Source organism: Monodon monoceros, unplaced genomic scaffold (assembly GCF_005190385.1).
Source record: "Monodon monoceros isolate NGI ecotype Baffin Bay Population unplaced genomic scaffold, NGI_Narwhal_1 Super_Scaffold_21, whole genome shotgun sequence".
Taxonomy (NCBI): Eukaryota; Metazoa; Chordata; class Mammalia; order Artiodactyla; family Monodontidae; genus Monodon; species Monodon monoceros.
The window spans coordinates 90,434,105-90,460,863 of NW_021703778.1; the positions used below are offsets into that span (position 1 = coordinate 90,434,105).

General features: G+C 41.3%; 2 protein-coding genes across 2 annotated transcripts in view; one reads left to right on the plus strand and one right to left on the minus strand.

Annotated features, from left to right (window-relative positions):
* Positions 1 to 411: 411 nt before the first annotated feature.
* On the plus strand, positions 412 to 15,823 carry NDUFAF1 (NADH:ubiquinone oxidoreductase complex assembly factor 1). The gene is made up of 5 exons (XM_029236261.1): positions 412 to 489; positions 4,676 to 5,328; positions 9,171 to 9,356; positions 15,011 to 15,085; positions 15,587 to 15,823. Exons 2-5 carry the CDS (start codon positions 4,753 to 4,755, stop codon positions 15,734 to 15,736), a joined length of 987 nt encoding a protein of 328 aa, XP_029092094.1. The 5' UTR covers positions 412 to 489; positions 4,676 to 4,752; the 3' UTR covers positions 15,737 to 15,823.
* A 1,507-nt stretch (positions 15,824 to 17,330) lies between these two features.
* The window catches only part of NUSAP1 (nucleolar and spindle associated protein 1), a 32,783-nt gene continuing 23,354 nt past the window's right edge, over positions 17,331 to 26,759 (minus strand). Inside the window, exons 8-11 of the mRNA XM_029236299.1 lie at positions 26,163 to 26,320; positions 22,923 to 23,039; positions 19,877 to 19,985; positions 17,331 to 18,800 (exon numbers count right to left, since the gene is read on the minus strand). Coding sequence (XP_029092132.1) covers positions 18,704 to 18,800; positions 19,877 to 19,985; positions 22,923 to 23,039; positions 26,163 to 26,320 — 481 coding nt within the window. The 3' untranslated portion in view covers positions 17,331 to 18,703. The remainder of the gene's footprint in view (positions 18,801 to 19,876; positions 19,986 to 22,922; positions 23,040 to 26,162; positions 26,321 to 26,759) is intronic.

A 26,759-nucleotide genomic window follows, 5' to 3' on the forward strand; every position in this document is an offset into this window, starting at 1 on the left:
ACGGGATGGAGTTTGCAGTCTAAAGGCGGGATGCAGGAAGGAGAGGCGAACAGCTTCTCTAAATTCGCCCCACTTTCTCACACAGGGCAGAAGACGGGATGGAGTTTGCAGTCTGAAGGCGGGATGCAGGAAGGAGAGGCGAACAGCTTCTCTAAATTCGCCCCACTTTCTCACACAGGGCAGAAGAGATAGGGGGAGTGGGGGTGGGGGAGACTTTTGGGAAGCTAGTCGACCAAAAACCTCAGTTCGCCGGGGTCCGGTAGCCTCATTGCTCTTCCCCGGCCTCTGCACCCGGCCGGAACTCATGTCATCAGGCCTAGTTTCCCGCCGGCCTGGAAAAGCAGACGGCCCTACAGAGAAGTGGAGAACTCGGTCAGGAAAAGCCGGGCTCGGGCGGAAGTCACTCTGAGGCGTCGGCAGGGGAGGCTAGTGAACGCCAGCCGGGAGTTGGAGCGACCGGGGCTTGTGAGGTCCCTACGGCCCTAGCAGGTGAGGGGTGAGGGGGCTGTGGCACGGCCCCGACCGCTCCCTGACTAAACACCGGGGCTCTAGGGTTGGTTTTGCCGCTTACTAGTTGTATGACCGGGAGTAATTTAATTTGCTTAGTAAGTGGAATAATAATAGTACCTTTCTCACGGTTGTTGTGAGGAGTTAACGAAAATACACCCAGGACAGTTTCTGGCATATAGTAAACTCAGGATGTACAATCTTCACTAATACTGCTCTCAGCTGCGTGGGTTACGTTGCTATGAAAACTCACCAACTTCCGCCCGGGATCATCCAGTTTAATGATTTTGACTTTATGTTTATTGGTAAAAGTATGAAACAAAACACTTATAATTAAAGTTATATTATTAGAGAAGTGATAGCACTACTGAGGGGTTGGAAAATAGGGTGAATAATATTACTTATAATCCCATCATCCTACACACGACTTTAAGCCTTTTTCTTCTTTTTTACCCCCAAATCTTTTTGTGCGTACGTTTTTATAGTTGTAATGTTAGTGTATATGCTTTTTGATTCCTCCTTATTTGCCACTCAGTAGTGTAGCCTAAGCATGGTGTTAACGAAAATCGTGTTTATGATTGTACAAATTCCATTTTATAGGCTTATCATTTATTTTCCAAATTCCTGCATATGTAGAGGTAAAATCATTTAAAGAAGTCAGTGAGGGAAATTTAGATATTACCTATGATTCCAGGACGTGAGATCAACTGTTGTTATTTTTCCTGGTTCCCTTCTATTTTTTAGTCCATGTGAAAACATACTGTTTGCACGGTTTTCATTTATTTTAGCAAACATTGTGTATCAGTTATGTTTAAGCCATAGTCCAGGATTAAAGTCAGGCTAGTTAGGTAGACAGAAAAAAAAGCAAGATTCTAATAGTTTGTAAGGGCTGTGAGATGTATGCATAGGTTCTCATAAGAATATGGAGGAAGAGCAATGTCAGTGCCCTCCAATCAGAGGCCGCCAGGAACATGCTTGTAGTTGAAGTTAGGCTTATTACTCTTGTAGTGAGAAAGAACACATGCCATGGGAAACCATGGGGCATCTCAGTAAGAGGGTGTTAGAAGGGATTTATTGTTGGACTTAGGTTTGTGTTAGGTGATTTAGGGGAAAGTATTGAGGTGGAGGCAATTCTATAATTAGGAGAGAATCTTATCTATCTAGAGTGAGGCTAATGCTATGACTGGTCAGTGTATGGCAGTCACTCATATTAGCCAGGATAGTAGAATGTTTGGTCACTTTTGGTTTTTTTTGTTGTTTTTTTTTTTTGTGGTACGCGGGCCTCACGAACCCGTGTCCCCTGCATCGGCAGGCGGACTCTCAGCCACTGCGCCACCAGGGAAGCCTCACTTTTGTGGTTTTTGAGCAATGTTTTTTTGTGTGTGTGTTCAGACATGATTATAGTTAGTATAATTAATAGAGCTGAGGGTATTTATTACCCATGGAAGTGAGGAAATTTAGGCCAGGGAGTTGGGCACATTTTGGAGGGCCTTGTGTACCATTTTAGGAGTTTGAATTTCTGGAGGGAATTGCTGAATAAGGGGAGTACCATCATATTTAGAAAAATCCCCTTTGTTGCCAGGCAAAGGTCGGATTGGGAGAGGAGGAGGAGATCTGAGTTAGGACCTTACTAAATCCTAAAGGGTGTTCTCAGTGCCAACTTTAAGGGCAACACCTGGTGGCTCGTTAGAAATAAAGAATCTCAGGCCCCATCCTTCACCTACTAAATCAGAATCTGCACTTTAACAAAATTCCCAGATGATTCATAGGCACTTTAACATTTGAGAAGCCCTTTGGTGGGGGAATTACAGTAGTTCTGGTAAGAAACAATAAAACCCTGAACCAAGACACTGGTGGTAGTGGTGGAGAAATGGGGAGATATTATTTGTTCAACAAATATTAGAAGCCTCCTGCATGTCTGGCACCATCCTGGTTGCTGGAAGTACCACAATGAAGATAGTGTCTCCCCTCAAGACACTTCCAGTCTGGCAGGGGAGACTGACAAGGGAACTGTCAATAAACTGTAGCAGGGAAAGCGTAAGCCCAGGATGCAACACATCAAAAGGTCTTGGTGGAGTTGAGTAGTTAAGGGTTCTTGGAGGAGGTAATGGATGCCTAAGCTGAGTCCCAAAGGATAAATCAGCCAGCAGAAATCGGTAGAGGGCATTTCTGGCCTAGGAGCAGCAATCTGCCAAGGCATGAAACCCAGAAAGGGGGTACTAGGTGGCACTTGTTAGACCACAGGTGTTCTCTGTGGTTAGAGCAGAGTAGGATGTGATTAGAGGGGAGGTTGGAGAAATGAGCAGAGGCCAGATCTGGAGGGGTCTTACAGACCCCGTGGAGAAAGTCGAGTTTTATTCTGAAGATCATGAGAGCCTCTGAAGAGTTTTTTTATTTTTTTGCGGTACGCGGGCCTCTCACTGTTGTGGCCTCTCCCGTTGCGGGGCACAGGCTCCGGAAGCGCAGGCTCAGCGGCCATGGCTCACAGGCCCAGCCACTCTGCGGCATGTGGGATCTTCCCGTACCGGGGCACGAACCCGTGTCCCCTGCATCGGCAGGCGGACTCCCAACCACTGCGCCACCAGGGAAACCCCCTCTGAAGAGTTTTAATCAGAGAAAACAATCAATTTTGTGTATTAGGCCCTCTAGATGCTGAGTGGTGGGATAAGGTGGAGGTCTGGGTGCAAGCCTGGAGTGCAGTGATTTAGGAGAGAGAAGGTGGTGAGCCACCTGATGTGGGGAGTGAGGGAGGAGGGGCAGTCTGGAAAGATGACCAGCCCTGTGTTGTAGATAGAGTGGTCTGGTTGCCATTTTGATGTAGACTCTCAGGCGACTGAGCTGAATTGTTGGATTTGGGCATTTTTGAAGCTTTTTTTTTTTTTTTTTTTTTTTTAAGTTTTTAGCATTCCATCTAGTTTCTCACTCAGTACTGTGTTCTGACTAGTGGGTGATTTTTTGTTTTTGATTTTTCTCTCTCCTGGTCTCTGGTGAGAGAAAGACAAAGGAGAAAGATGAAGAAGTCAGCATTCCGTATTTTATTTCATTTTCGGGGTAGCCGGAATAAGTAGGAGAGGGGACTCTTTAGCCTTCCTGGTTCTTGCAGCACTTCCTGCCAGCAGTCATTGAATGTTGCTGCAAGAGCAAAGTTGTTACTTCAGTAGAGCTATGGAAGTTATATTACTAATGGTTAACGTAGGGAGAGGCAGCAGTAACTAATGGAAGGATTTAAGGCCAGGGTTCTAGTGCTAGCTTCCATACTGATTAGCATTGTAATCTTAGGCAAGTTACTTCACCTGTTGGTGTCTAGTTTCTTGTGAAAGGAGATAACTACCTAACTTGTCTTACAGGAGGCTTATGTGGATTAAATGAGATATTTGTCAGGGTGACTTAAAAATACTAAGAATGGCATTTAAATGTAATGGTATTATTGCTACTATTGTTTAGGTTCTGTCTTTGAGGAGATCAGATAGTGGCTGATAGAGCCTTGTTACTCAAAGTGTGGGCCTTAGACTAGGAGCTTCTTAGACATGAAGAATCTTGGGGATCTTGTCAGACTTACTGGATCAGAGAAACCTTTTATAGCCATTATTCCATCTGATCCATAGAAGACTCCCTTAAGGTAGGTAGGGGAGGTGTTAGCACATCCATTCCCCCGAGGAAATGGAGGCCTCAAAAGATCAACTGCTTTACCTGAGGGTAAACAGTTCTAGGTGTGAAGTCCAGGCCTCTGACTCCACATACAATGTGAACTGTAGTCTCTTCTTTCTATAGATGAAGTGCTAAAATATTGGTTAGTCTAGATCCTGGAGTGAATTACTGACAGTTGAATATTTTATTTTAGGAACCAATTATTTCTTTAAAAATCCGGCATAAAAATTTGCTTTAAAATTGACAACCTTTTGAAGCACATACTTGAATTATTTGGGGGTTGATCATTAACTCCATGAAGGGGCCTGTGTTTCTGTTCATCTTGGCATTTTTTCACAAGGCAGTGGGATGTATTATGTACAGTGTAAACATTCTTCTGCTCATAGTAGGCCCTGGGTAAATGTTCATAGAATTAGAAAATAAGTTCATGAATTTCATAGTACATGATCCATGTTGAATTTGAAATTATGATGCACTCATTGGCTATACTGGTAACTCTTCACTGTCTCTTTTATTATAGGTGGAATTGGGCTATTTGCTGAAGCTTCTTTCCCTGGTAGGCCAGGGAAAAATTTACATTTTGATTTTCTTTTAATCATGGCTTTGGTTCATAAATTGTTGAATGGCACTTATATTCTCAGAAAATGCCCGAAGCCAGGTGTTGCCTCTTGTCCATTTTTGAGTACTCGCTTTGCAGATTATTGTTCCAGCAGTCTTGAGAAACCAGTGGCTGCTCCTGGCAAAGCCTCTTCTCAGAGGAAGACTGAAGGGAATTTGGAAGGACATCACCAGAGAGAAGTTGCTTTGGATATAACTTCTCCTGAGGACAAGCCTGAAGTTAGTTTTGATAAAGCAATTAAAGAAGAAATAAAGGACCATTTTAGGCGTTTGAAGGATGATATTGTGAATCATTGGATAGGGCCTGAAGGCCGCCCTCTGCATGAGGTCTTGATGGAACAAGCCAAGGTTGTCTGGCAGTTCCGTGGCAAAGAAGATTTGGATAAGTGGATAGTGACTTCTGATAAGACGATTGGTGGCAGAAGTGAAGTGTTCCTGAAAATGGGCAGGAGTAACCAAAGTGCACTGCTGTATGGAACTCTGAGCTCTGAGGCACCCCAGGACGGGGAGAGTGGCCGAAGTGGATACTGTGCAATGATATCCAAGATTCCAACGGTACGTGAGACCCAGGAGCTGCAGTGTTCTAGTGAACTGAGGTGAACTTCATTGTAGCATGAACTATAGCAGACAGCTTTTTTTTCTGTAAATGAAAACAGCTGGCATCTCATCTTGTGTTTGGGGTTAAATAACTGCTGGGCACAAGTGTAAAGTTTCATAAGCACAAGGGGGAAGTGGTTCCTGAAGAGAGGTTACATGTTTCTGGGCATCACTTGGGGCCAGGGTGGGGCATGCTTATGTTTGAGGAGCCCTGAGAGGTTAGATATTTAAACGATGATCTGGGGAGATTTACATCTCCTCTAACATAGGCCGTAGACCCTCTAATGGCTGGGGGTTCCTTAGAGTGGAAGTAGGGTCAGCCGGGGTTTTTGTTTTTTTTTTTTTTTAACGTAAACTTTTAAATTTTAGAATATTTTTGGTATTACAGAAAAATTGCAAAGATGGTACTGAGAGTTCCTGTGTGTCTCTCACCCAGCTTCTCCAGTTGTTACCATCTTACATCACTTGGTACATTTGCCACAACTGAGAAGCCAACATTGCTGCGTTACTGTTAACTAATTCCAGACTGTATTTGGATTTCACCAGTTTTTCCATAATATCTTTTATTCTGTTTCAGTATCCCAGCCAGTATACATTACATTACATCCAGTTGTCATGTCTCCTTAGTCTGTTACTTAGTCTTTCCTTATTTCTTAGTCTTTCCTTATTTTTCATGAGGATTTGAGAAATACTGGTCAGGTATTTTGCAGAATGATCCTCAATTTGGGATTTTCTGATTTTTTTCCCTCCTGGTTAGACTTGGGTTTTCTGGGTTTTTAGGAAGAACAGCACAGAGTTGAAGTACCCTTCTCATCGTATTAGGGTACATGCTAGTAGCATGACTTACCACTGATGTGTTAACCTTGGTCACCTGTTCAAGGTAGTATTTGTCAGATTACTCCATTGTTAAGTTACTTTTTTTTTTTCCCCTCCATATTCTGTTCTTTGGAAACAAGTCACTAAGTGTACCCTGCATTCAAGGCATGGGGTAGGGTGTGGGATTAAGTTCTAGCTCCTGGAAGGGGTAGTATTTACATAAATTATTTGGGATTTTTCAGAAAGGAAGATTTGTTTCTTCTCCCACATTTATTTATTTATTCAGTCATTTAGTATGGACTCACACTTTGGGTTATAATCCAATACTGTGTTATTTATTTTGTTGCTCAGATTGTTCCAGCTTTGGCCACTGGGAGCTCTTTCAGGTTGGCCGTGTCCCTTTGACATGTCCCCATCCTTTTGTGTTTTTGAGCACTTTTTGGCACTACGAGGTGCTGTAAGCTCATCTTGTATTTTCTCTGTTCCAACCCTAGAATTAGCCATTTCTCAAAGGAGCCCTGGTTCTTTTTTTTTTGGAAGATGGAGTTGGAAACCAAGATCTGGATGCTGAGTATGCTTGTTGCTTCTGGATTGACACTATTTCTAGGACCTCTCAGTGGACACAGCTAGGAAATATATGTATGCATACCAACTCATGGAAACACCATCTGTAACTATTTCTATATCTATATTAAGCTAAGTATGAGTTCATACTGATGCTTTGACTCTAATCCGGTACCACATGATTTATTCTAGCTTCCTCCCTCTTGTTTATTGATAACTTCTGTAACGGTGTGAAGCCTGTCTCCCGCCACTTACTATACATTTATTAATTCGACCCAAGAGTACATGTAAAGCAGTTTCAGGGCTTCCCTCATGGCACAGCGGTTAAGAATCTGCCTGCCAATGCAGGGGACACGGGTTCGAGCCCTGGTTCGGGAAGATGCTACATGCCACAGAGCAACTAAGCCTGTGCGCCACAACTACTGAGCCTGCGCTGTAGAGCCCGTGAGCCACAACTACTGAGCCTGCGTGCCGCAACTACTGAAGCCTGCACGCCTAGAGCCTGTGCTCCGCAACAGGAGAAGCCACTGCAGTGAGAAGCCCGTGCACCGCAACGAAGAGTAGCCCCCGCTCGCCGCAACTAGAGAAAGCCTGCACACAGCGGCGAAGACCCAACGCAGCCGGAAATTAAATAAATAAAGCAGTTGCAGAATTTCTAACCCATAACCCTGTGAGAAACAACTTTACCAACTACAGTACAATGTTTATGTATAGTTTCTTTTGTCTTTAGCCTTTTGGTTTCCAGTCAGAACACCATTTTCCAAGGCTACTTAGGTCAGCTCCTTTGTCTCGCCACCAGCCTGTTGCTTTTTGCAATGCTGATCAGGTGTTTCAGGGCTGCTCTGGACAGGTTCCTGTGCCTGGCTGTGGTCACAGCCCATGGGTGTTTGCTTGGTTGTGGTGCCCTTTTTTTTTTTTTTTAAATATTTACTTATTCATTCATGCATGCATGCATGCATGCTGTGCCAGGTCTTAGTTGCAGCAAGCGGGATCTTTGTTGCGGCATGTGGGATCTTTAGTTGCAGTATGCGAACTCTTAGTTGCTGCATGCGGGATCTAGTTCCCTGACCAGGGATCGAACCTGGGCCCCCTGCACTGGGATTGCGGAGTCTTAGCCCCTGGACCACCAGGGAAGTCCCTTGGTTATGGTGTTTTAAGGAGAAAGGCAAATGATAGGAATAGTATTAGGCTCCCTCTCTCCAGATAATGATGAAAAAGAAAGGTTCATGTTCTTTCAGAGGTAATAAACTATGTGTACAAGATTTTTTTTTTCAGGCCCTGAAAATCCACAGAATGGATTTGGTCAGCCCACAGTAGAAAATAATTCTATGATGTACTGTGGAATAATGAAAGTAGTCGATAACATTTATTCAGTTACCCTGCCAGTCCTTGTGCTAATTACTTTATATGCATTATCCCTTTTATTCCCCACATCAATCCTGTAAGGTATAAACATCCCAGTTTTACAGATGAGGAAACAGGCTTGGGGAGATTTAGTAGCTTGTCTAAAATTACATGACTAGTAAGTAATAGTTCGTATCTGAGCACTGTTATTCTTGAAATCCGATTAGCTCTGAGATTGCTGTAAACAAACACCTTTGGAAATTAACACTACGTTCTACTTTCAGAGACAATTTAGGTAGTTGTTAAGAACATAGATTTTGGAGTTAAATAGCACTGGACCTACCACTTACTGGTTGAGTGCTCAGTTTCTTCATCTATAAAATGGAGTACAATGATAGTACCTATCTCAGAGCTGTTGTGAGGATTAAATTATGCATGCAGAGTGATTAATGTATATTTTCAATGGATGGTAGGTGTTGTCAAAAAAATACCAGTTTTAAAACTTGAGGTCTGGGCTTCCCCAGTGGCGCAGGGGTTGAGAGTCTGCCTGCCGATGCAGGGGACACGGTTTCGTGCCCCGGTCGGGGAGGATCCCACATGCCGCGGAGCGGGCTTGCTGAGCCTATGCTCTGCAATGGGAGAGGCCACAACAGTGAGGGGCCCACGTACTGCAAAAAAAAAAAACAAAAAAACTTGAGGTCTTTCATAGTTTTCTGATTTATGGGAAGGCAGTTGTCATAAAATGGCCCAGTCAGAAGCCATTGCTTCCTAGGCCCTGGGAAAGAAAGTACGTACAGTAATTCATTTCCGTTCAGTGACACAAGTGAGTGTCTACCCCATGTAAACACTGTCCTGGGCCAATCAGGTCTTGAACATTACCTTAGAAACATTTAACTAGGTCAGTATTTTGTACGAAAATAAGAATCACCAGATTTATCTGCCTCCTTACCGCGGTAGGAAGCAGAAAAAAGCAGAAAAATGGCTTGTTGATCCTTTTGATGCTGTAAAAGGTGATGACTCACATTTTGCTAATAGTGGAAAATAAGGTGAAATTAACTTTCCTTTCTATACCTTAGGGCCCTTTTGAGAGGAAGAGGTTTTATGATTGGTCCCAGTTCAACACTCTGTATCTTCGTGTCCGTGGAGATGGTCGACCTTGGATGGTGAATATCAGGGAGGACACGGATGTAATCCAGAGGAAGGATCAGATGTACAGTTACTTCATGTTCACCCGTGGGGGGCCCTACTGGCAGGAAGTCAAGGTAACAGCATAAGTCTTTACTATGTATGAAAATGAGGTCTTATGAGATCATGGTTACATTGTGGTTTTTTTTTTTTTCTTATTAATTCCTCTTGGACAGTGTGGGAAAGGAAAGAAGGAAGAGGACCTAAGGGCAAGATTTACATAATTGACTTTTTTTATTTTTTGGCTGCGTTGGGTCTTCGTTACTGCGCATGGGCTTTCTCTAGTTGTGGCGAGCAGGGGCTACTCTTTGTTGCCGTGCGCAGGCTTCTCACTGCAGTGCCTTCTCTTGTTGCGGAGCATGGGCTCTAGGCGCGCGGGCTTCAGTAGTTGCAGCACGTGGGCTCAATATTGTTTCCACACGCGGGCCCTAGAGCGCAGGCTCAGTAGTTGTGGTGCGTGGGCTTAGTTGCTCTGCGGCATGTGGAATCTTCCCAGACCAGGGATCAAACCTGTGTCCCCTGCATTGGCAGGCGGATTCTTAACCACTACGCCACCAGGGAAGTCCGACTTTTTCTTTTATTAATATAAATGTTAGCTTACTGACCAGTAAATATTTTTGATAAGGATGTGGCCAGGTCCATGCTGAGTCATGGGTCCATCTCTGCCCTGTGCATAATTATCAGTACTATAGGTATTTCTTCTTAAGTTCTGGCCATATCATCTCTTCCAGGCAACTGTACTAAGCTAGTGTCCCTAGCTGAGCAGAAAGGCTCCTTTAAGAGGAATAAATACTTCATACTTTACAGTTATCAACATTTTTGGTTTTGTTTATTTCTTGGTAATATAAGGCAATCTTATTTTGTAGGGAGAAAAAACTTTTAGAAGGTAAAAAATGTTAATCAGGAGGAAAATAGTGGAAATTCAGGGAGTGAGGGCAAAATCAGGTGCCCATTTTTTCTTCTGCCTTCTGAAGGTTTTTAATCCATAAATTCAAAAGAAAGTCCCCATTTTGCTCATACTTAAACCTAAGGGTTCATCCTGGATCCCTTTCTCCCTCACACCGCATCTAGTCTTTTAACAAATTCGCTCACCTATCCTTCCAGAATACACCTAGAATCTGACCATTTCTAGCCATCTCTTCCACTCTCACCCTAGTCCAGGCCTTTGGACTACTACAGGAGCTTCTTTATTGATATCCTTCTTTGTCTTCTTGCCTCCTAAAGACCACTCTGCACACAGCAGCCAGAGTGATCTTTCTAAAGCATAGTTCAGATTACATCACTCACATGCTTAAAACCCTCCAGTGGTCTCCCCTTATTAGAATACAGTCCAAACTCTTTAACATGGCCTACAGGGCCTACAGTAGCAGACCCCTGTCTTCATCTTCAGTCTGTCCTCCCCCCTCTCTCCTCCATACTGGCCCCTTTTGTGTGTGTCATACCCAACAAACTACTTCTGTCTCAGAGCCTTTGTATTTCATGCTGTATCTGTGGGCATGCTCTTCTCCCACGTCTTCACCTGCTTCCTCTTTCCTATTATTTACCTCTCAGCTCCAAAGCCACCTGAGAGGCCTTTCCTGATCCTTCTAGCTAGAGTTGCACCTTCTCACCCAATAACAACATCCTATTTAATTTTTTCATAGAACTTATCACTAAGTAAAATTATCTTTTTCATTCACTTGTCTATTTCATTCATTCAATTATCTTTTTCATTCACTTGTCTATTTGTTTATTGTTACTCTCTACCAGGCTCCTCTGGAACATAAATTCTGTAAGTTCTGAGAGCAGGGACTTTGTCTGTATCCTTCATAGCTGTTTCCCCTGCACCTAGAACAGTGCAGTGCCTAGCATATAATAGATACATATTTATACACTAATACAGATGTATAACCAAAAAATTATTATGTATGTAACACTTGTATATAAATAATACTTATAACAAATTACTAAACAAAACAAGTATCTCATTATAGAAAATTTAGAAAATGCAGAAAAGGAAAAAAATCTTGTGGTACCACTACCCAGAGGTAAAATACTATTTTTATTTTAGTATGCACCTTCAGACTTTTCTATTTACACTTTTTTTTTTACAAGAATTGTATTGTGCCAGTGCTATTTTATAACATACATTGTTCACTGAACTGAATTTTATATACAACTTTCTGTTGAAATATATTTCTACATCATTTTTGGTATCTGCATGATATTATGTAAATAGACACAATTTACTTAATCCATCCTCTATTGTTGTACATTTAGATTGTTTTCAGAGTTTTTCACTCTTATACCAAACTCTGAGGTAAATATCCTTAAATATTTTCTTAGATGTATTTCTGGAAATAAAATTCCTAGAATAAATGATATGTACATGTTTAAGGCCTTTGATGCACATTGCCAAATTATTTGCCATTATAATCATTGACAATTACTTATTACTTTCTTTCCTGAAAATACATGTAGTTCTAATCTTTGGCTGGAAATGATAGTTGTTTGGAACATCTTTCCTTAAACTATTATTATTACTTTAAAATTTTATTTTTGGCTGCGTTGGGTCTTAGTTGCTGCATGCAGGCTTTCTCTAGTTGCAGCGAGAGGGGGCTACTCTTTGTTGAGGTGCATGGGCTTCTCATTGCGGTAGCTTCTCTTGTTGTGGAGCGTGGGCTCTAGGCACGTGGGCTTCAGTAGTTGTGGCTTGCGGGCCTTAGCGCGCTGGCTCAGTAGTTATGGCACACAGGCTTGGCTGCTCCATGGCATGTGGGATCTTCCCGGACCAAGGATTGAACCTGCGTCCCCTGCATTGGCAGGCAGATTCATAACCACTGCGCCACCAGGGAAGTCCCTCTTTAAATTATTAAAGGAAGTGTTGGGGAAGAGATTTTTATTTTTATCTTTTTAATAAATTTATTTATTTATGGCTGTGTTGGGTCTTCATTGCTGCACGTGGGCTTTCTCTAGTTGCAGCACACGGGGGCTACTCTTCGTTGCAGTTCACGGGCTTCTCATTGCAGTGGTTTCTTTTGTTGCGGAGCACAGGCTCTAGGCACACAGGCCTCAGTAGTTGTGGCTCGCGGGCTCTAGAGCGCAGGCTCAGCAGTTGTGGTGCACGGGCTTAGTTGCTAGGTGCCATGTGGGATCTTCCTGGACCAGGGCTCGAACCCATGTCCCCTGCATTGGTAGGCAGATTCTTAACCACTGTGCCACCAGGGAAGTCCCAGGGGAGAGATTTTTAAAAATTAAATGTTATTCATTGCTGTCCATGTCTTCATGAATAATTCTCCTTTAGTAAATAGAAGTGAGATGCTCAAATATTTACTATGATTAGAGAAAGAAAACAGAGGAAAATGATGGAAAAATTATGCATGCTAGTTTTCTGTCATTTGTAGAGAGAAAACAACTGTTGATCCTTTTCTTTTTATGCAAGCTGTACAATTTAATGCTTCTTCTTAGCTTCATTTTTTTTCCAGGCTAAAAAATTCCCTTGATGTGGACAGTGGCCTTAGCAAATTACATGACAAAAAAACAAAAGGCCAGTGGGGTGGGTGACACACGCTCCTTGAATGGTGAGCAGGTAGTATTGATTCTGTTTCCAAAATATATTTTGAATAATGAGGTAGATGAAGTGCCCAACCAGGATGCAAAAATGAGGAACTGACGGGAGGCTGGGGGTGCAGGGTCCCTTCCAGGTTTGTGTAACAGAAACGAAGGGAGCCCGTGAACTGAGGATGTTGACTGCACTTGGATTTGCTGTGTGAGGAACGTGATCTTGTGCTTTATTAAATGAGCTTTGAATTGAGTTTGCTTTTATGTCAGCAAGTGTTTTTGGTGATAATCTGAACAGTACATTTTATTTTTTTAACTCATTTTTATTTTTTGGCTCAAAAATCAAAATAATATAAAAAGATGTACAAAAAAGTCTCACTCCCACTCAGTTCTCTCTCCACCCTTTTTGCCCTCACCCTCTATAGGTAACCACATTTATTAGTTTCTTCCATAGATTTAGTTTTTTTAAGCAAATATAAGCAAGTATATATACACATACACTTATTTTCTCCCTTTTTTTACTCAAAAAATATAGCATACTTTATGTGTCTTCTGTGCCAGTTTATATTTTTTAAATTTAGATCCTGGAGAGCTTCCATATCACTACATGGAATTATTTTTCATTCTTTGTTATTTTGTTTGGTATTTTCTATTATATGGATATCTCATAGCTGATTGAACTAGTCCTTATTGATAGATATTTGGGTTGTTCCCAATTGCTATAGTAAATTTTTTATTAGTGTTTTTTTAGGCATTTAAAAAATTTGTTTTTAGGGGAAATTCACTGGTGGTCCAGTGGTTAGGACTTGGGGCTTTCACCGCCAGCGCCCAGGTTCAATCCCTGGTCAGGGAACTAACATCCTGCAAGCCACACAGTGTGGCCAAGAAAAAAGTTGTATTTAATAACATAAATATTTATACTATAGATTTTGTTTATCTCTTACTTTTTTACTACTAATATATTGTGGAGGTCTTCCCACAGCATCATATATAGATCTACTTCATTTTTTAAAATAGCTGTATAGTATTCAGTTGTATGGTTGCACTATAATTTATTGAACTATTCCCCTGTTTTTCCTTTTTTTTTTAATTAGAAAAAGCTGTATCTTTATGTGTTTGTCAGAGTTTATCTGTAATATAAATTCCTAAAAGTGAAACTGTCAGATCAAGTTACGGCATTTCAAATTTTGCTAGATATTGCTGTGTTAGTTTCCTATTGTTACATAAAAAATTACCACAAACTTCGCACAGTTCTGTAAGTCATGCTTTGGGACACCCTGTGGCCAGGTTCAATGCTCAGGGCTTTCTAAGGCTGAAATCAAGGTGTCATCTGGGCTGTACTTCTTTTCAGAGGCTCTGGGGAAGAATCCACTGCCAAGCTCACTCTGGTTATTGGCCAGATTTAGTTCCTGTGATTGTAATGATGTCTTGGTTTCTTTACTGGTTGTCAGCTGGGAGTCACTCTCAGCTCCTAGAAGCTGTCCACGTTCCTTACCATTTAGCTCCCTCCATCTTCAAAGCCAGCAGTGGAGAATCCCCTTGACCTTCCCCTTTGAATCCCTCTCATTCTTCTGACCTCTTTTACCAGGCACTTTTATGGGCTCAAGTGATTAAGTCAGACCTACAGAGGATAATCTTCCCTATATTAAAGTCAACTGATTTGGGACCAGACTTCGGGAGAGTCCCTTCACAGCAGCACTGAGATTTGTGTTTGAATCCCTGGAAGAAGGTGATTTCCACTAGGTGGAAATCTTGGGGGTCATCTTAGAATCCTGCCTACCACAGTTGCTAGCTGCTGCTCTCTAAGAGTTGGACTAATTTGCACTCCTACCAGCAGTATACAGATGTGCCCATTTTTCTACTGGGTTGTTTAATCTTTTTCTTAGTTATTTGTAAAAGTTTTGTGTTTAGGATACTAGTTTTTGCCATCAGAAAGTTATAATTGTTCTCTGTCATTTTTTCCTTTGGGACTCCTGGCTTAGAAATGTTTTCACCTGTTTTCTTTTAGTACTTAGGTTATTTCATTAAAAAAATTTTTTTTTCTGTGATCCAAATGACTAGCCACTTGTTATAACTTCACATATTAATTTTAAAATTCAATTTAAGCCGTTATTATTTTATCATTGCAGTTCTAAACAGATGCCTCCGTTGCTTGAATGTCAGATCTGAAGTCAATGGTTTCTTCTTTCAGATTCCTTTCTCCAAATTTTTCTTCTCTAATCGAGGAAGAATCCGGGATGCCCAGTACCAGCTTCTGCTTGACAAGGTAACATTTTCCTGTATTTTCACTCAGAACTATATTATCTTTAGTGAAACAGAACTCCTGTGAGGATGAGTTCAGTCCATTTTTGAAGGCTGGCAAATGAAAGATGAAAATTCCTATTTAAGTATACTCCTATTATACCTAGACAGATGCTGACTCAGAGCTATCCTGTGAGCCAAACCCCCATCCTGGAGGAATTTCAGTATGGTCCTCCTTTCAGCGTGCCTACATTTTATTTTAGCTTTAAAATAAGAGTATTAGAGTTCAGGAGAGCTTCAAGGAACCTCCATTAGACATCCATGTTGTACTTACTAGTCTTAACTGGCACTCCTTTAAAGAGAGAAGTAGAATGTGGAAAGAAAAGCAGTCCTGTACTTCCTCTAATTGGCTACGGCACATGAGAACTATCGTATACTTGCTAAGGGCTGATAGTACGGAATTTTAAAACTCCAGGAACAACATCAGCATATGAGATTTTGATCAATTTCTCTATTTTAAATTTAGATCTCTTCTATCGGATTCACCCTGGCTGATAAAGTGGATGGTCCATTCTTCCTAGAAATAGATTTTATTGGAGTATTTACTGATCCAGCCCACACAGAAGAATTTGCCTATGAAAATTCTCCAGAGCTTAATCCAAGACTTTTTAAATAGAGATCATGTAGTATTTCTGTGTTACTAAACTAAGGGTAGTAGAATCCACAATGACAAAAATAAAGTACTTCTTTAATGGCATCCAAACAATGGCGGGTATGTATTCCCTAAAACATAGCTAAATGCTGCTGCTAAGAGGGACCAGGATCTGAGCTGTACCTTAACTTAAGGAATCAAGTACTGATGCAGAGGTACTATGTAAATAACTGTTTTTGGTTAGAATGATTCCTATTAGCAACAGTTCCTATATAAGTAGGTGGTTTCCAAAGCAGGGAGTCTCTGAGGTGACTGTTTATGGCCCTCTACCATTCTGTTCCTTATAGGTTTCTTCTGTTTTCTAATCTATCAGGATAGGAGACTGTGGAAGAATATTAAGGTGCTGTAGTAGTCACTGGGAAAAGATACCTGTTTTAGTCTGCCAAAGCTGCTATAACAAATGACTATAGACTAGGTGGCTTAAACAAAACACATATGTATTTCTTACAGTTCTGGAGGCTGGGAAGTCCAGGATACCTGGTGTCTGGTGAGTGCTTCTTGGCTTGTAGACAGCTGCCTTCTTACTGTATCCTCACATGGAGAGAACAAGTTCTAGTCTCTTTTCTCTTCATATAAATAGCACTAACCCCATCATGAGGGTGCCACCTGCCTGACCTAATTACCTCCCAAAGGCCTCCAAGTATACCTCAAAGTACCAAGTCACATTTGGAATTAGGATTTCAGTATATGAATTGGGCAGGGGGCGGGGGCAGGGAACAGACACAAGCATGCAGTCCATAACACCTGCATAGCTGGTTCTCCAAAGATGCATGATCCTTACCAGTTCTTACTTTATAGACTAATGTCCCCAAGGCTTTCCCAGTCATTTTTAGTGTTAGAGATTGCATATACCAGAAATAAGACCCTGATTAACACAGTTTAAACTGATCAATTCTTGTCATCTTAGAGGAAGAAGTAGGAAACTATATGATACAGCCAGAGTACCCAACGAGAGCCAAGTTTAAAATAAGAGAATACACAAAGGCTGATAGCTTTCCCATCCATCTTGGCCTAAATACCTATTTTGTATGTTTTCATGTAATTATCTGTTTTTCAGCTTTATTGAGGTATAATTTACATAACATAAAGTTCATCTGTTTTAAGTATACAATTCAATGATTTTTTAGTTTATTTACAGAATTGTGCAGTCTTTTTTTTTTTTTTTTTTGGCTGTGTCGCATGGCTTGCTGGTTCTTAGTTCCCCGACCAGGGATTGAACCCAGGACCACGGCAGTGAAAGCGCCAAATCTTAACCACTGGACTGCCAGGGAATGCCCAGAATTCTGCAGTCTGTCTTTACATGAACTAATTGTAGGAAATTTCTGTCAGCCTAGAAAGAAACCTCAGTGCCTCTTTGCAGTTACTCTTCATTCCCATGCTCAGCCCCACAATTACGAATCTACTTTTGCTATAGGTTTGTCTTCTCTGGATATTTCATATAAATAGAATCATATATGATCTTTTGTGTCTTGCTTCTTTTCACTTAGCATAATGTTTTTGAGGTTCATCCATGTTATAGCGTGTTTATCAGTATTTCATTTTTTTAGTGCATATTTTTTAAATCCATCCATTGATGGACAGCTGGATTTTTCTCCACTTTTTGGCTACTGTGAATAATACTGCTGTAAATATTTGCAGACACAAGTTTTGGTGTGGACATATGTTTTCATTTCTTAGGAGAATTGCTGGGTCATATGGTGGATGTACATTTAAATTTTTTAAAGAAACTACCAAACTGTTTTCCAAAGTGGTTATATCATTTCACCTTCCCAGTAGCAGTGTATTTGACACAGATTTCTTGATTGATCTGATCTCTGCCTCTTGATAGCAAAATCTGAGTTTATTAAGCACCCAGGAGTATGCCATGTTCTATGGGCCCATATACGTATAACAATAAGTATAATAGAATCTGACAGGTGCTGTGAAAATACAAAAGGACATAGTCATTTCTTCTAGGAGTGGGGAGTGGACGGTCAAGAAAGGATACACAAAGAGTACAAGTCAACTCTTGTTAGTCTTGGCTGGTCAACTAAATTTTAGAAACCAATTACATTTACAAAGAATCAATCTACCCCCATGAGAAAAAATTTTATTTATGAAAATTTTAAGCAGTACAAAACTCGGAAGCTCCATTCAGGTGCAACAGACATGAATATGATACTAAGCAACTCTAGTTTTTTCCATAAATTGAGTAAGATGTATAAGTTTGACAGAGCATATAGTAATCCTTAAAGCAGCAATCCTCAAATTTCAATATGACCCTGTATTTTTCTAAATAAGCCAGGCTAGAATGAGCTAGAGTTTTGTTTTTAAGAATATATTGAGGAAAAAAAAAAAAAGAGATGTAATTGACAATTACATGAAGTGATCTGAAAGAGGTACATAGAAGCTTAAATGAAACATTTCGCATAGATAAAATATTGACGCCTCATAAACCCATATGGCCCACAGTTTCGGTAAGACTACTAGGTTCTCTAGAGGATGAAGAGGTGGCCTTTCACAGCTTACCCTATTCATAACTTGTTATTGTTCAATTTCTACTAAAGTCTGTAGTATAATTAGCTACCATCAGGTAAGTGCTTTTGCCTAGAAGAGGACTGAAGTTCTGTTATTAGAGCCAGCAGAGGGAACTTGACCTTAAAAATCTAGGTCAAGAATCTATAGGATGGGTCTTTTTAGAAAACTGAGTTAGTTGTACAGGGGCTTAGGTAAAAACTATTTCAAAAGAATTTGAGAGCTTTAAAGGTAGTAATGTCTTTTCAGGGGTAAAACATGTGAAGAAGCCACAGACACTACATATATACGAACAAAGTTAAGAGCAGAAAAAGGTCTTTTGGCTAAAGTGAGAGGACAGTACAAAAATATTTACAAAAGAGAAAAGGAATATTTACGGGATATTACAGAGAAAAGGAATATTTACGGGATATTAAATTATGAATGTTCAGCCATAATGAGGCCCCTTCGAACTCCCAGAACCTTTGCTTTCTTCTCCTTTCGTTCTTGCTCATGTTTCTTCCGTTGCTCCTCCCTGAGGGATAGGTATACGTTAGGCTCTAGTGAAGCTCCAAACAGACCACTTCAAAGCACCTATTGTTAGACTAATGTCCAAACTTAAAATGACATCCAGCACACTTGTGTAAAGCACACTCTTACAGGACACTGTGCTCTGTCCAGTGGTCTCTGTGATGGAAGCCACACCTGTAAGTCACTGTTGTGTTAAAAGGCTAGAACTTGGGGGGTTTTTTTTGTTGTTGTTTTTAATGTTAAGGCAGCATTCTAAAATCAAGCATGGAATTGGAAGCAGAAGACACCTTGGAGATCGAATCCAACCCCTATAGTTTTTTTAGTTTGTTTTAAATGAGAAACCTCTACCTGTGGAAGTCAAAGGTCGAGCTCAAAATCACATTGTCTAATAAAAGTGCTAAAATTGGAATCAGGGTCTCTGACTTAAACCACTGATTTTGGGGAGAAGGAATTAAGAGAAAAAAAAGGCCCAGAATCATGATAATGATTTTAATAGCAAATAATAAGGTCTTGGTGGTAGCTGGCAAGTCAAATGGTAGTTAACCCGGTACCAGGAGGGTGTCACACAGGGAATCGGCCAAACCAGGACCAGCTGCAGACCAGGACAGACTCTGGTGTTAACTTGGTTTTCACACAGAAAGAAGCCTCTAAGGATCATCCTGGGGTTTCCCCCTGTGTAGAGCCCTGAAGCCTAGAAAGCCTGGTTTCCCTGGGAGTGTGAAATTTACGTGCGTACTTAGGTGCCCTGGGCACCTGGATTGGTATCTGGAGGGACATCCAGGTGCATTGTTTGGGCAGATAGGTCATGTAGGAGCAGTGCTGTGAACCGGGTCCTCTTCAGAATCGCCTGCAGAGCTTTGGAAACAATGCAGATACGTGGGTCCCATCTCAAACCTAGTGAATTAGAACCCACTGTGGTATTGCCTAGGCACATGTACTTTTATTAAGTTCTGTATATGATTCCACTTCTACCTTCTTCTTAAACACCACTATTACTGTGACTCTATCCCTCAGAGACTCTGCTTTTATATACAGTCTTTCAAAATTAAAAGAATAAGAACTGGATAATTATGTACTTACCTGGTCTGGCGATGAGGTTGTTTATAACTTTTCTTGTGTAAGCTTACTCTGTTGACATGTTCATTCAGAGAACTGTTTTCTTTAGATTGTCCCCATGGTTTCAGTTTTCCTAGTTTACGACAGAGACAGAGACAGATTTAAGAAAATTCTTGGGACTTCCCTGGTGGCGCAGTGGTTAAGAATCCGCCTGCCAATGCAGGGGACATGGGTCAAGCCCTGGCCTGGGAAGATCCCACATGTCACGGAGCAACTAAGACTGTGTGCCACAACTACTGAGCCTTTGCTCTACAGCCTGTGAGCCACAACTACTGAAGCCTGCGCTCCTAGAGCCCATGCTCCGCAACGAGAAGCCACCGCAAGGAGAAGCCAATGCATCGCAACGAAGAGTAGCCCCCGCTCACCGCAACTAGAGAAAGCCCGCGCGCAGCAATGAAGACCCAATGCAGCCATAAATAAATAAATGAAAAGATTCCTGTATTTATATTCCTAATTTTCTCTTCATCTGTGGCTACCTGCTTGCTGTCAACATTCATACTTCGTGTTTTTTTTTTGCGGTATGCGGGCCTCTCACTGTTGTGGCCTCTCCTGTTGCGGAGCACAGGCTCCGGACGCGAAGGCTCAGCGGCTGTGGCTCACGGGCCCAGCCGCTCCACGGCACGTGGGATCTTCCCAGACTGGGGCACGAACCCGTGTCCCCTGCATCAGCAGGCGGACTCTTAACCACTGCGCCACCAGGGAAGCCCCATACTTTGTTTTTAAAGACATTTGCCAGTATAATTCTATTAATTTCAATTTAATATCCCACAGATAGACATTACATTTTTTTTCCTCTAAAAATAAGTGTCTTCTACTTTTTAATCCTTGGAAAGCCAGAAAAAAATCTTAAAAAAACAAAAAAAACTTTAATACTGAATCCCATTACATAGCACATTAAAAGAAGCCATAAGAACTAAATAGTTTATCCCAACGTTGCATAGGAATATTTAATATTAAAGTAGTATTTCATCTGTGCAGTTTATTATTGTTACCTATTAAAATGTATTTGGAATGGAACAAGTGGGAATATTTTGTTGGCTTTAGAACTGTGACCAAATTTCCAGATGTTTATATATTACTTTATTTGTATAGTTTGACCTACTTCTGAGTACCAAAGATTACCATTTGCAGTGTTTCCCATTTTATAAAAAGGACTTTCACACCTGCTGTATCATTTGATCCTTTCAGTAACCACTGAAGTAGTACTTATTTTCCCTTCCATAAAGGAATTAAGTGACTTGTCTAGGATATAAAATAACAAGCACAGATGAAGCTCTCAACCAGGTTTTTTACCATCAGTAGAAGTTAGTGGTGATCAGTCATTCCCATAACAAATACTTTTTGAGTACCTGGTATGTGCCAGGGACTATTCTAGGTTCTAGGGACATAGCAGTGAACCAAGTGGTCAAAAATCCTTGCTCTCTTGGGGTTACATTTCCAGTGGTAGAGGTAGACAGTTGTCAAGTAAGATAACACCAGGTGGTGCTATGTGCTATGGAGAAATGTAAAACAAGGTGAGGAATAAAGAGTGCGGGTGGGTGGGTGGGCAGGGAAGACCTTTCTCGGTTGCTGACAGTTGAGTGGATGCCCCATTAAAACAAGGGAGCAAGCTGTGCAAAGATCAGTGTGAATAGTGTTCCAGGTGGAGCAGAGGGATAATAAGTTCAAAGACCTGGAGGAGGGGGGGTGGTTCAGTGTTTGAGGAGCTGAAACACCAGTGTGGTTGGCACAGAGTCAGGGAAGGGAGGAGGCAATGAAATGAGGGTGGGAGAGAGACAGGAAACCTTAGGAGGTTCTGAGCAAGCAGTGATGTGCTCTGATTTGTTTTTAAAGTTGTAGTGGGGCAAAGAGGCTTTTGTAGAAGCCCAGGTAAGATGATGTGACTTGGACCAAAGGGAGTCACAGTGGAGGGATGAAGAGTGGTCAGATTAAAGATCAATTTCAAAGATGGAGTTGAAAGGACTAGCTGATAGACTGGATATGGGGTCTGAGAGAGAGTGAGGAACCAAAGGTGACTCCTAGGCTTCTGCCCCGACACTCAGGAGAGAGGTGCTGTTGCCACAGATGGGAAAACTTGGGGAGGAAAAATGGGTGGGAGAAGTTTTCTTAAACCACGGTTCAGTTTGACTCTTACCTCTAAATAAGGCTTACATTTTTAGGCTTCCCTGGTGGCACAGTGGTTAAGAATCCACCTGCCAATGTAGGGGACACGGGTTCGAGCCCTGGTCTGGGAAGATCCTACATGCTGCGGAGCAACTAAGCCCGTGCATCACAACTACTGACCCTGCGCTCCAGAGCCCGCGAGCCACAACTACTGAAGCCCGCGCACCTAGAGTCTGTGCTCCGCAACAAGAGAAGCCACCACAATGAGAACTGCGCACCGCAACTAGAGAAAGCCCATGTGAAGCAACGAAGACCCAATGCAGCCAAAAATAAAATAAATTTATAAAAAAAAAGACTTACATTTTCATTATATTTGTTTCATTAACATTAGTAATTTAAAAATAAACACTGTTACATGATTCTTATAGGAAGGTTTTGTTTTAAAGTAATTCCAGAAGCACTGACAGATCACATTAAGTACTGACGTTCTAAATGGATGTAAAGATACTTTAATATATCCCCAAGAGCGACACCTGGCCAATAAATGTCCCAGATTGTTTGACCAGTGATTCTCAGCTTGGGATCCTTTAAAAACTATAAAGAGAACATTCATTTACCCACAGCCTAACTTCCAAGTTTCTTGATTTTGGCTGAAGTTTTATTAATACTTTGTAGTAACACTGATTAGAAGTTGTCTTTGCTTAATAAAAATGTAAGTGAATCAATTATTTTTTTTTTTAGTATTTGCTTAATGGACACTTTTAAAATCATGGGTCACGTGGATACAGGGGCAGAGGCAGGAATTCTACGCCAAGTATGGCTTCCACTGAGTCACTAGAATTTTTCACATCCTCAGATGCGGAATTGCTCAATCTTAAATCTTGTACATCAAAACATTCCCACATACCTTTGTGTGGCTCATAGTTGAGGGGACGAGACAAACTTGCTTTGAGATCAAACACTGGTTTTCTATGGGAGATCGGAGTCTGCGCTGTCTCAGCTGTCAACTTGAACGGGGTAATAACTAAAACAACAAACAAGATCCAAGGGCTTAATTAGAAAAAAAGACCTGTTTAAGTATCACTTTTCAATCTTAAAAATAGAATTCAATATGAACGGTCTGAAACATATAGGGTTAAAAAGGAGGAGAAAATGGTTCTGATGAACCTAGGGGCAGGAGAGGAATAAAGATGCAGACATAGAGAATGGACTTGACACAGGCTGGGGGGGAAGGAAAAAAAAAAAAGGAGAAAAGAATAACTGAGGAAAACTAACCCCTTAGCTGTTCCCCTGTTAGCAGCTCCCCAAAGCATCTAAATATTGTGACATTTCCTAGGATCAGCTGGAGTTTAGAATCCTGTTTTAAGAATTAATCGGGTGAGGGACTTCCCTGGTGGTCCAGTGGGTAAGATGCCACGCTCCCAATGCACGGGGCACAGGTTCAATCCCCGGTTGGGGAACTAGATCCCGCAGGCATGCTGCAACTAAGAGTTCGCATGCCGCAACTAAGACCAAATAAATATGTTTTTAAAAAAAGAATTAGGGCTTCCCTGGTGGCGCAGTGGTTGAAAGTCCGCCTGCCGATGCAGGGGACACGGGTTCGTGCCCCAGTCTGGGAAGATCCCACATGCCGCGGAGCGGCTGGGCCCGTGAGCCATAGCTGCTGAGCCTGCGCGTCCGGAGCCTGTGCTCCGCAACGGGAGAGGCCACAACAGTAAGAGGCCCGCGTACAGCAAAAAAAAAAAAAAAAAAAAAAAATTAATTGGGTGGGAGGGATAAATTAGGAGTTTGGGATTAACATATACACACTACTATAAATAAAATAGATAACCAAAAAAAAGTACCTACTGTAGAGCACAGGGAACTATACTCAATATTTTGTAATAACCTATAAGGGATAGGAATCTGCAAAAGATTATATATACAGTTATATATACACATGTATATATATGTGTAATTGAATCACTTTGCTGTACACCTGAAACTGACACAACATTGTAAATCAAGTTTATTTCAGTTAAAAAAAAAATAACCGGGTAAATTTTCAGGCTGCTTCCCTGATATTTACCCTTTTATTTATTTATTTTTTAATTTAGTTTTTCTTTTTTGGCTGAGCCATGCGGCATGCAGGATCTTATTTCCCCGACCAGGGATGAAACCTGCACCCCCTGCGGCGAAAGCGTGGAGCCCCAACCGCTGGACCACCAGGGAATTCCCTACCCTTTAAAAAAATTATATATTGTTAATAGTAACATTTTCGTTAACACAAACAGATATAAACCCTGCAAGGAACCTAATCACATAGAAATAAAAAGATCCATGGCTCTGGTTGTTACTAATGAAGGCTGTTACCGAAGAATATGAATTTTTGTAATATAAAGTTAAAAATATACTAGGATGGTATAATTTGGTAAGCCACATTTTTGCTACAGTTGGGCAGCATATATCTGGCACATTTTGTAATCCTTTCCCCTCACAGGTTGCATTCAGGCCATCGTCAAATGTTGGCACTTGTCCGTATATGTGAACAAGCAACTAGGATCTAGGACCACCTAGTGAAACAACCCAGAAAAGCACAGAACTCCTGTGCTGAAGCCGTTCCACTGTGTTGCTATCAAGTGTTGGCAGGGAGGGGAACAATGGGACTGTCCCACACTGCTGATGAGAATATAAACCAGTACAATTCAACCAGTAATGTAAGGGTCTGTCTACCCTACTATCCAGCAGCCCCAGTCCTACTCTTGAGAAACTGTGTACACGGACAGGAGACATGTTCCAGAATGGTCATAGCTACACTATACAAAATAACAAAAGTTGGAAATACCCATGGGGTCCATGAGCAGTAAAATGGATAAGTTGAAATATATCCATACAATTGAAAAACGGTGAAAATGAACTTTAGCTCATTTATTAATATGATTCTTGAAACAGTGAATAAAGCAAATCACAAGAAAAAAATTAGTTTGATTTCATTTATATTAAATTCATATTTGATAACCAGGGAAAGAAAACTATCCCATTCCGACTGGGCACACCCCTGAGTTACTTAGAGGAGAAAGCTCAGGATGTGGCAAACATTTAGTTCCTGCCTCATGTCCTTATCTGTGAGTATTTGTGAGTCCTTTCTCAGTATTAGGCAGGTGGCTGCTGCTCAGTGACCCCTGCTCCATGTAAAATGACACAGTCACATCTTAGGCAAGTCCACTCTTCATTTTTTAGCCCTGCTCTCTGCCCAAGCCCCTTTCTTCCCCTATTACAGGATGATTTAGAATGCTTTGTGGAATGTTTCCTTGCTGATATAGAAACGATTAAGGGTGGGTAGGAATGAGAGAGGTCATCTAGAGGAAGAATCATAAATTTTCTGATCCCACCTCTGTACTCTCTCTTGAAATTTAGTTGTCAGTCCCACTATTCAATCTTTAATTTAGGTGTCAAAGGCATGAAAAAATCCTCAGAGTCTCCACGCTGATTATTACCAACAATAATACTCTCTTCTTGTTTAAACTCTTGCTGGATTGCTCTAGTCTCAGGGAATCTGGCAGTCCTTCCTGTGTAATCAAGGCTCTTGCCTGACATTCAGTAGGACTCTTGAGAGAATTTTGATACACTCAGTTCTAATACAGGCCTTAACCTGTTGGTGACACTCTTTTAAACCTTCACACTGCTACTGCAGTGTTCTTTTGAAAACCACTTGGTCTTTGTAGGTGATGATTAAGTAGACAGTGTGTAGAAGATTATCTATATGGCTTATTCTGGCTTATACAATCTACTAGTAGTCAATAGTGTGGCATTTATTCCATGAACTCTGGGTCCTGTTAGTTTCAGAGTCTGGCAGAACCATTCAGAGGCTGTAATGAATACTGTAATCCCCCTCCTAATCCCTGAGGAGCGGCTGAATGTTCTTCATTCAGGACAGGATGGAGTCCTCTGGCAGATATGTCAGTTTTTTTGGTCTGTGTCTCTGGCACTTCCCTTGCCAGTATAAATGAAAACTGTGCTAGACAAATTTTTGCTTTTGATTCTATAGATAATGGAGAGGCTTTAAAGAAACAGACAATCATATTAGGAAGCTACATGGTTTAAAGATAAACCAGAACTTTGGGGGGTGGGAGGGAGGTTGTTTTGTTTTGTTCTGTTTTTTTTTTACCAGCAGCAGATTCAGCCCTTGTGGTCTTTAACTTGTGTGTCTCGAGCACAGCCTGGCCTTTTGGGGTACTCCCAGATGTGGTCACATGTGGAGACTTTCTGGCTGGAGTCTTGGTCAGTGAACGCTTATGCTCATTATCTTTAGTAGCAGCTGAAAACCTAAATAGGACAGTGGAGTATAAGACATGAGTACTTGGGTCAAGCTTCTAAACAAAACCACCTACCCATCACCAAGCACTGAAAGGGCCTCAATAAATACTTGTTATACAAATGAACCTCTTTCACAGAATAGACATGTTCTCAAACAATGATGCTAGAGCAAATCATTTATCAACTTCCGTTATTTGTAAAATATGGTTTTATATTCTCTGCTCTCCCTGCCTTGGCCAATGACAGTATAAGGCAGAGCTCAAAGGAGATGCCTATGGGCCTCAAGTTATAGTTTAGGAGGTATTTAAAAAAGCTCCCCTTCTTTCTCCTCCTCCTAGTGAGGGCAAGTCCAAGGGAACAGGAGATTGCTATGCCAAATGAGTGATGGGAGCATTTCTTCCATCTTCCTAGAAGAATGCCATTCATTTGAGTGGTACATAAGTCCTTC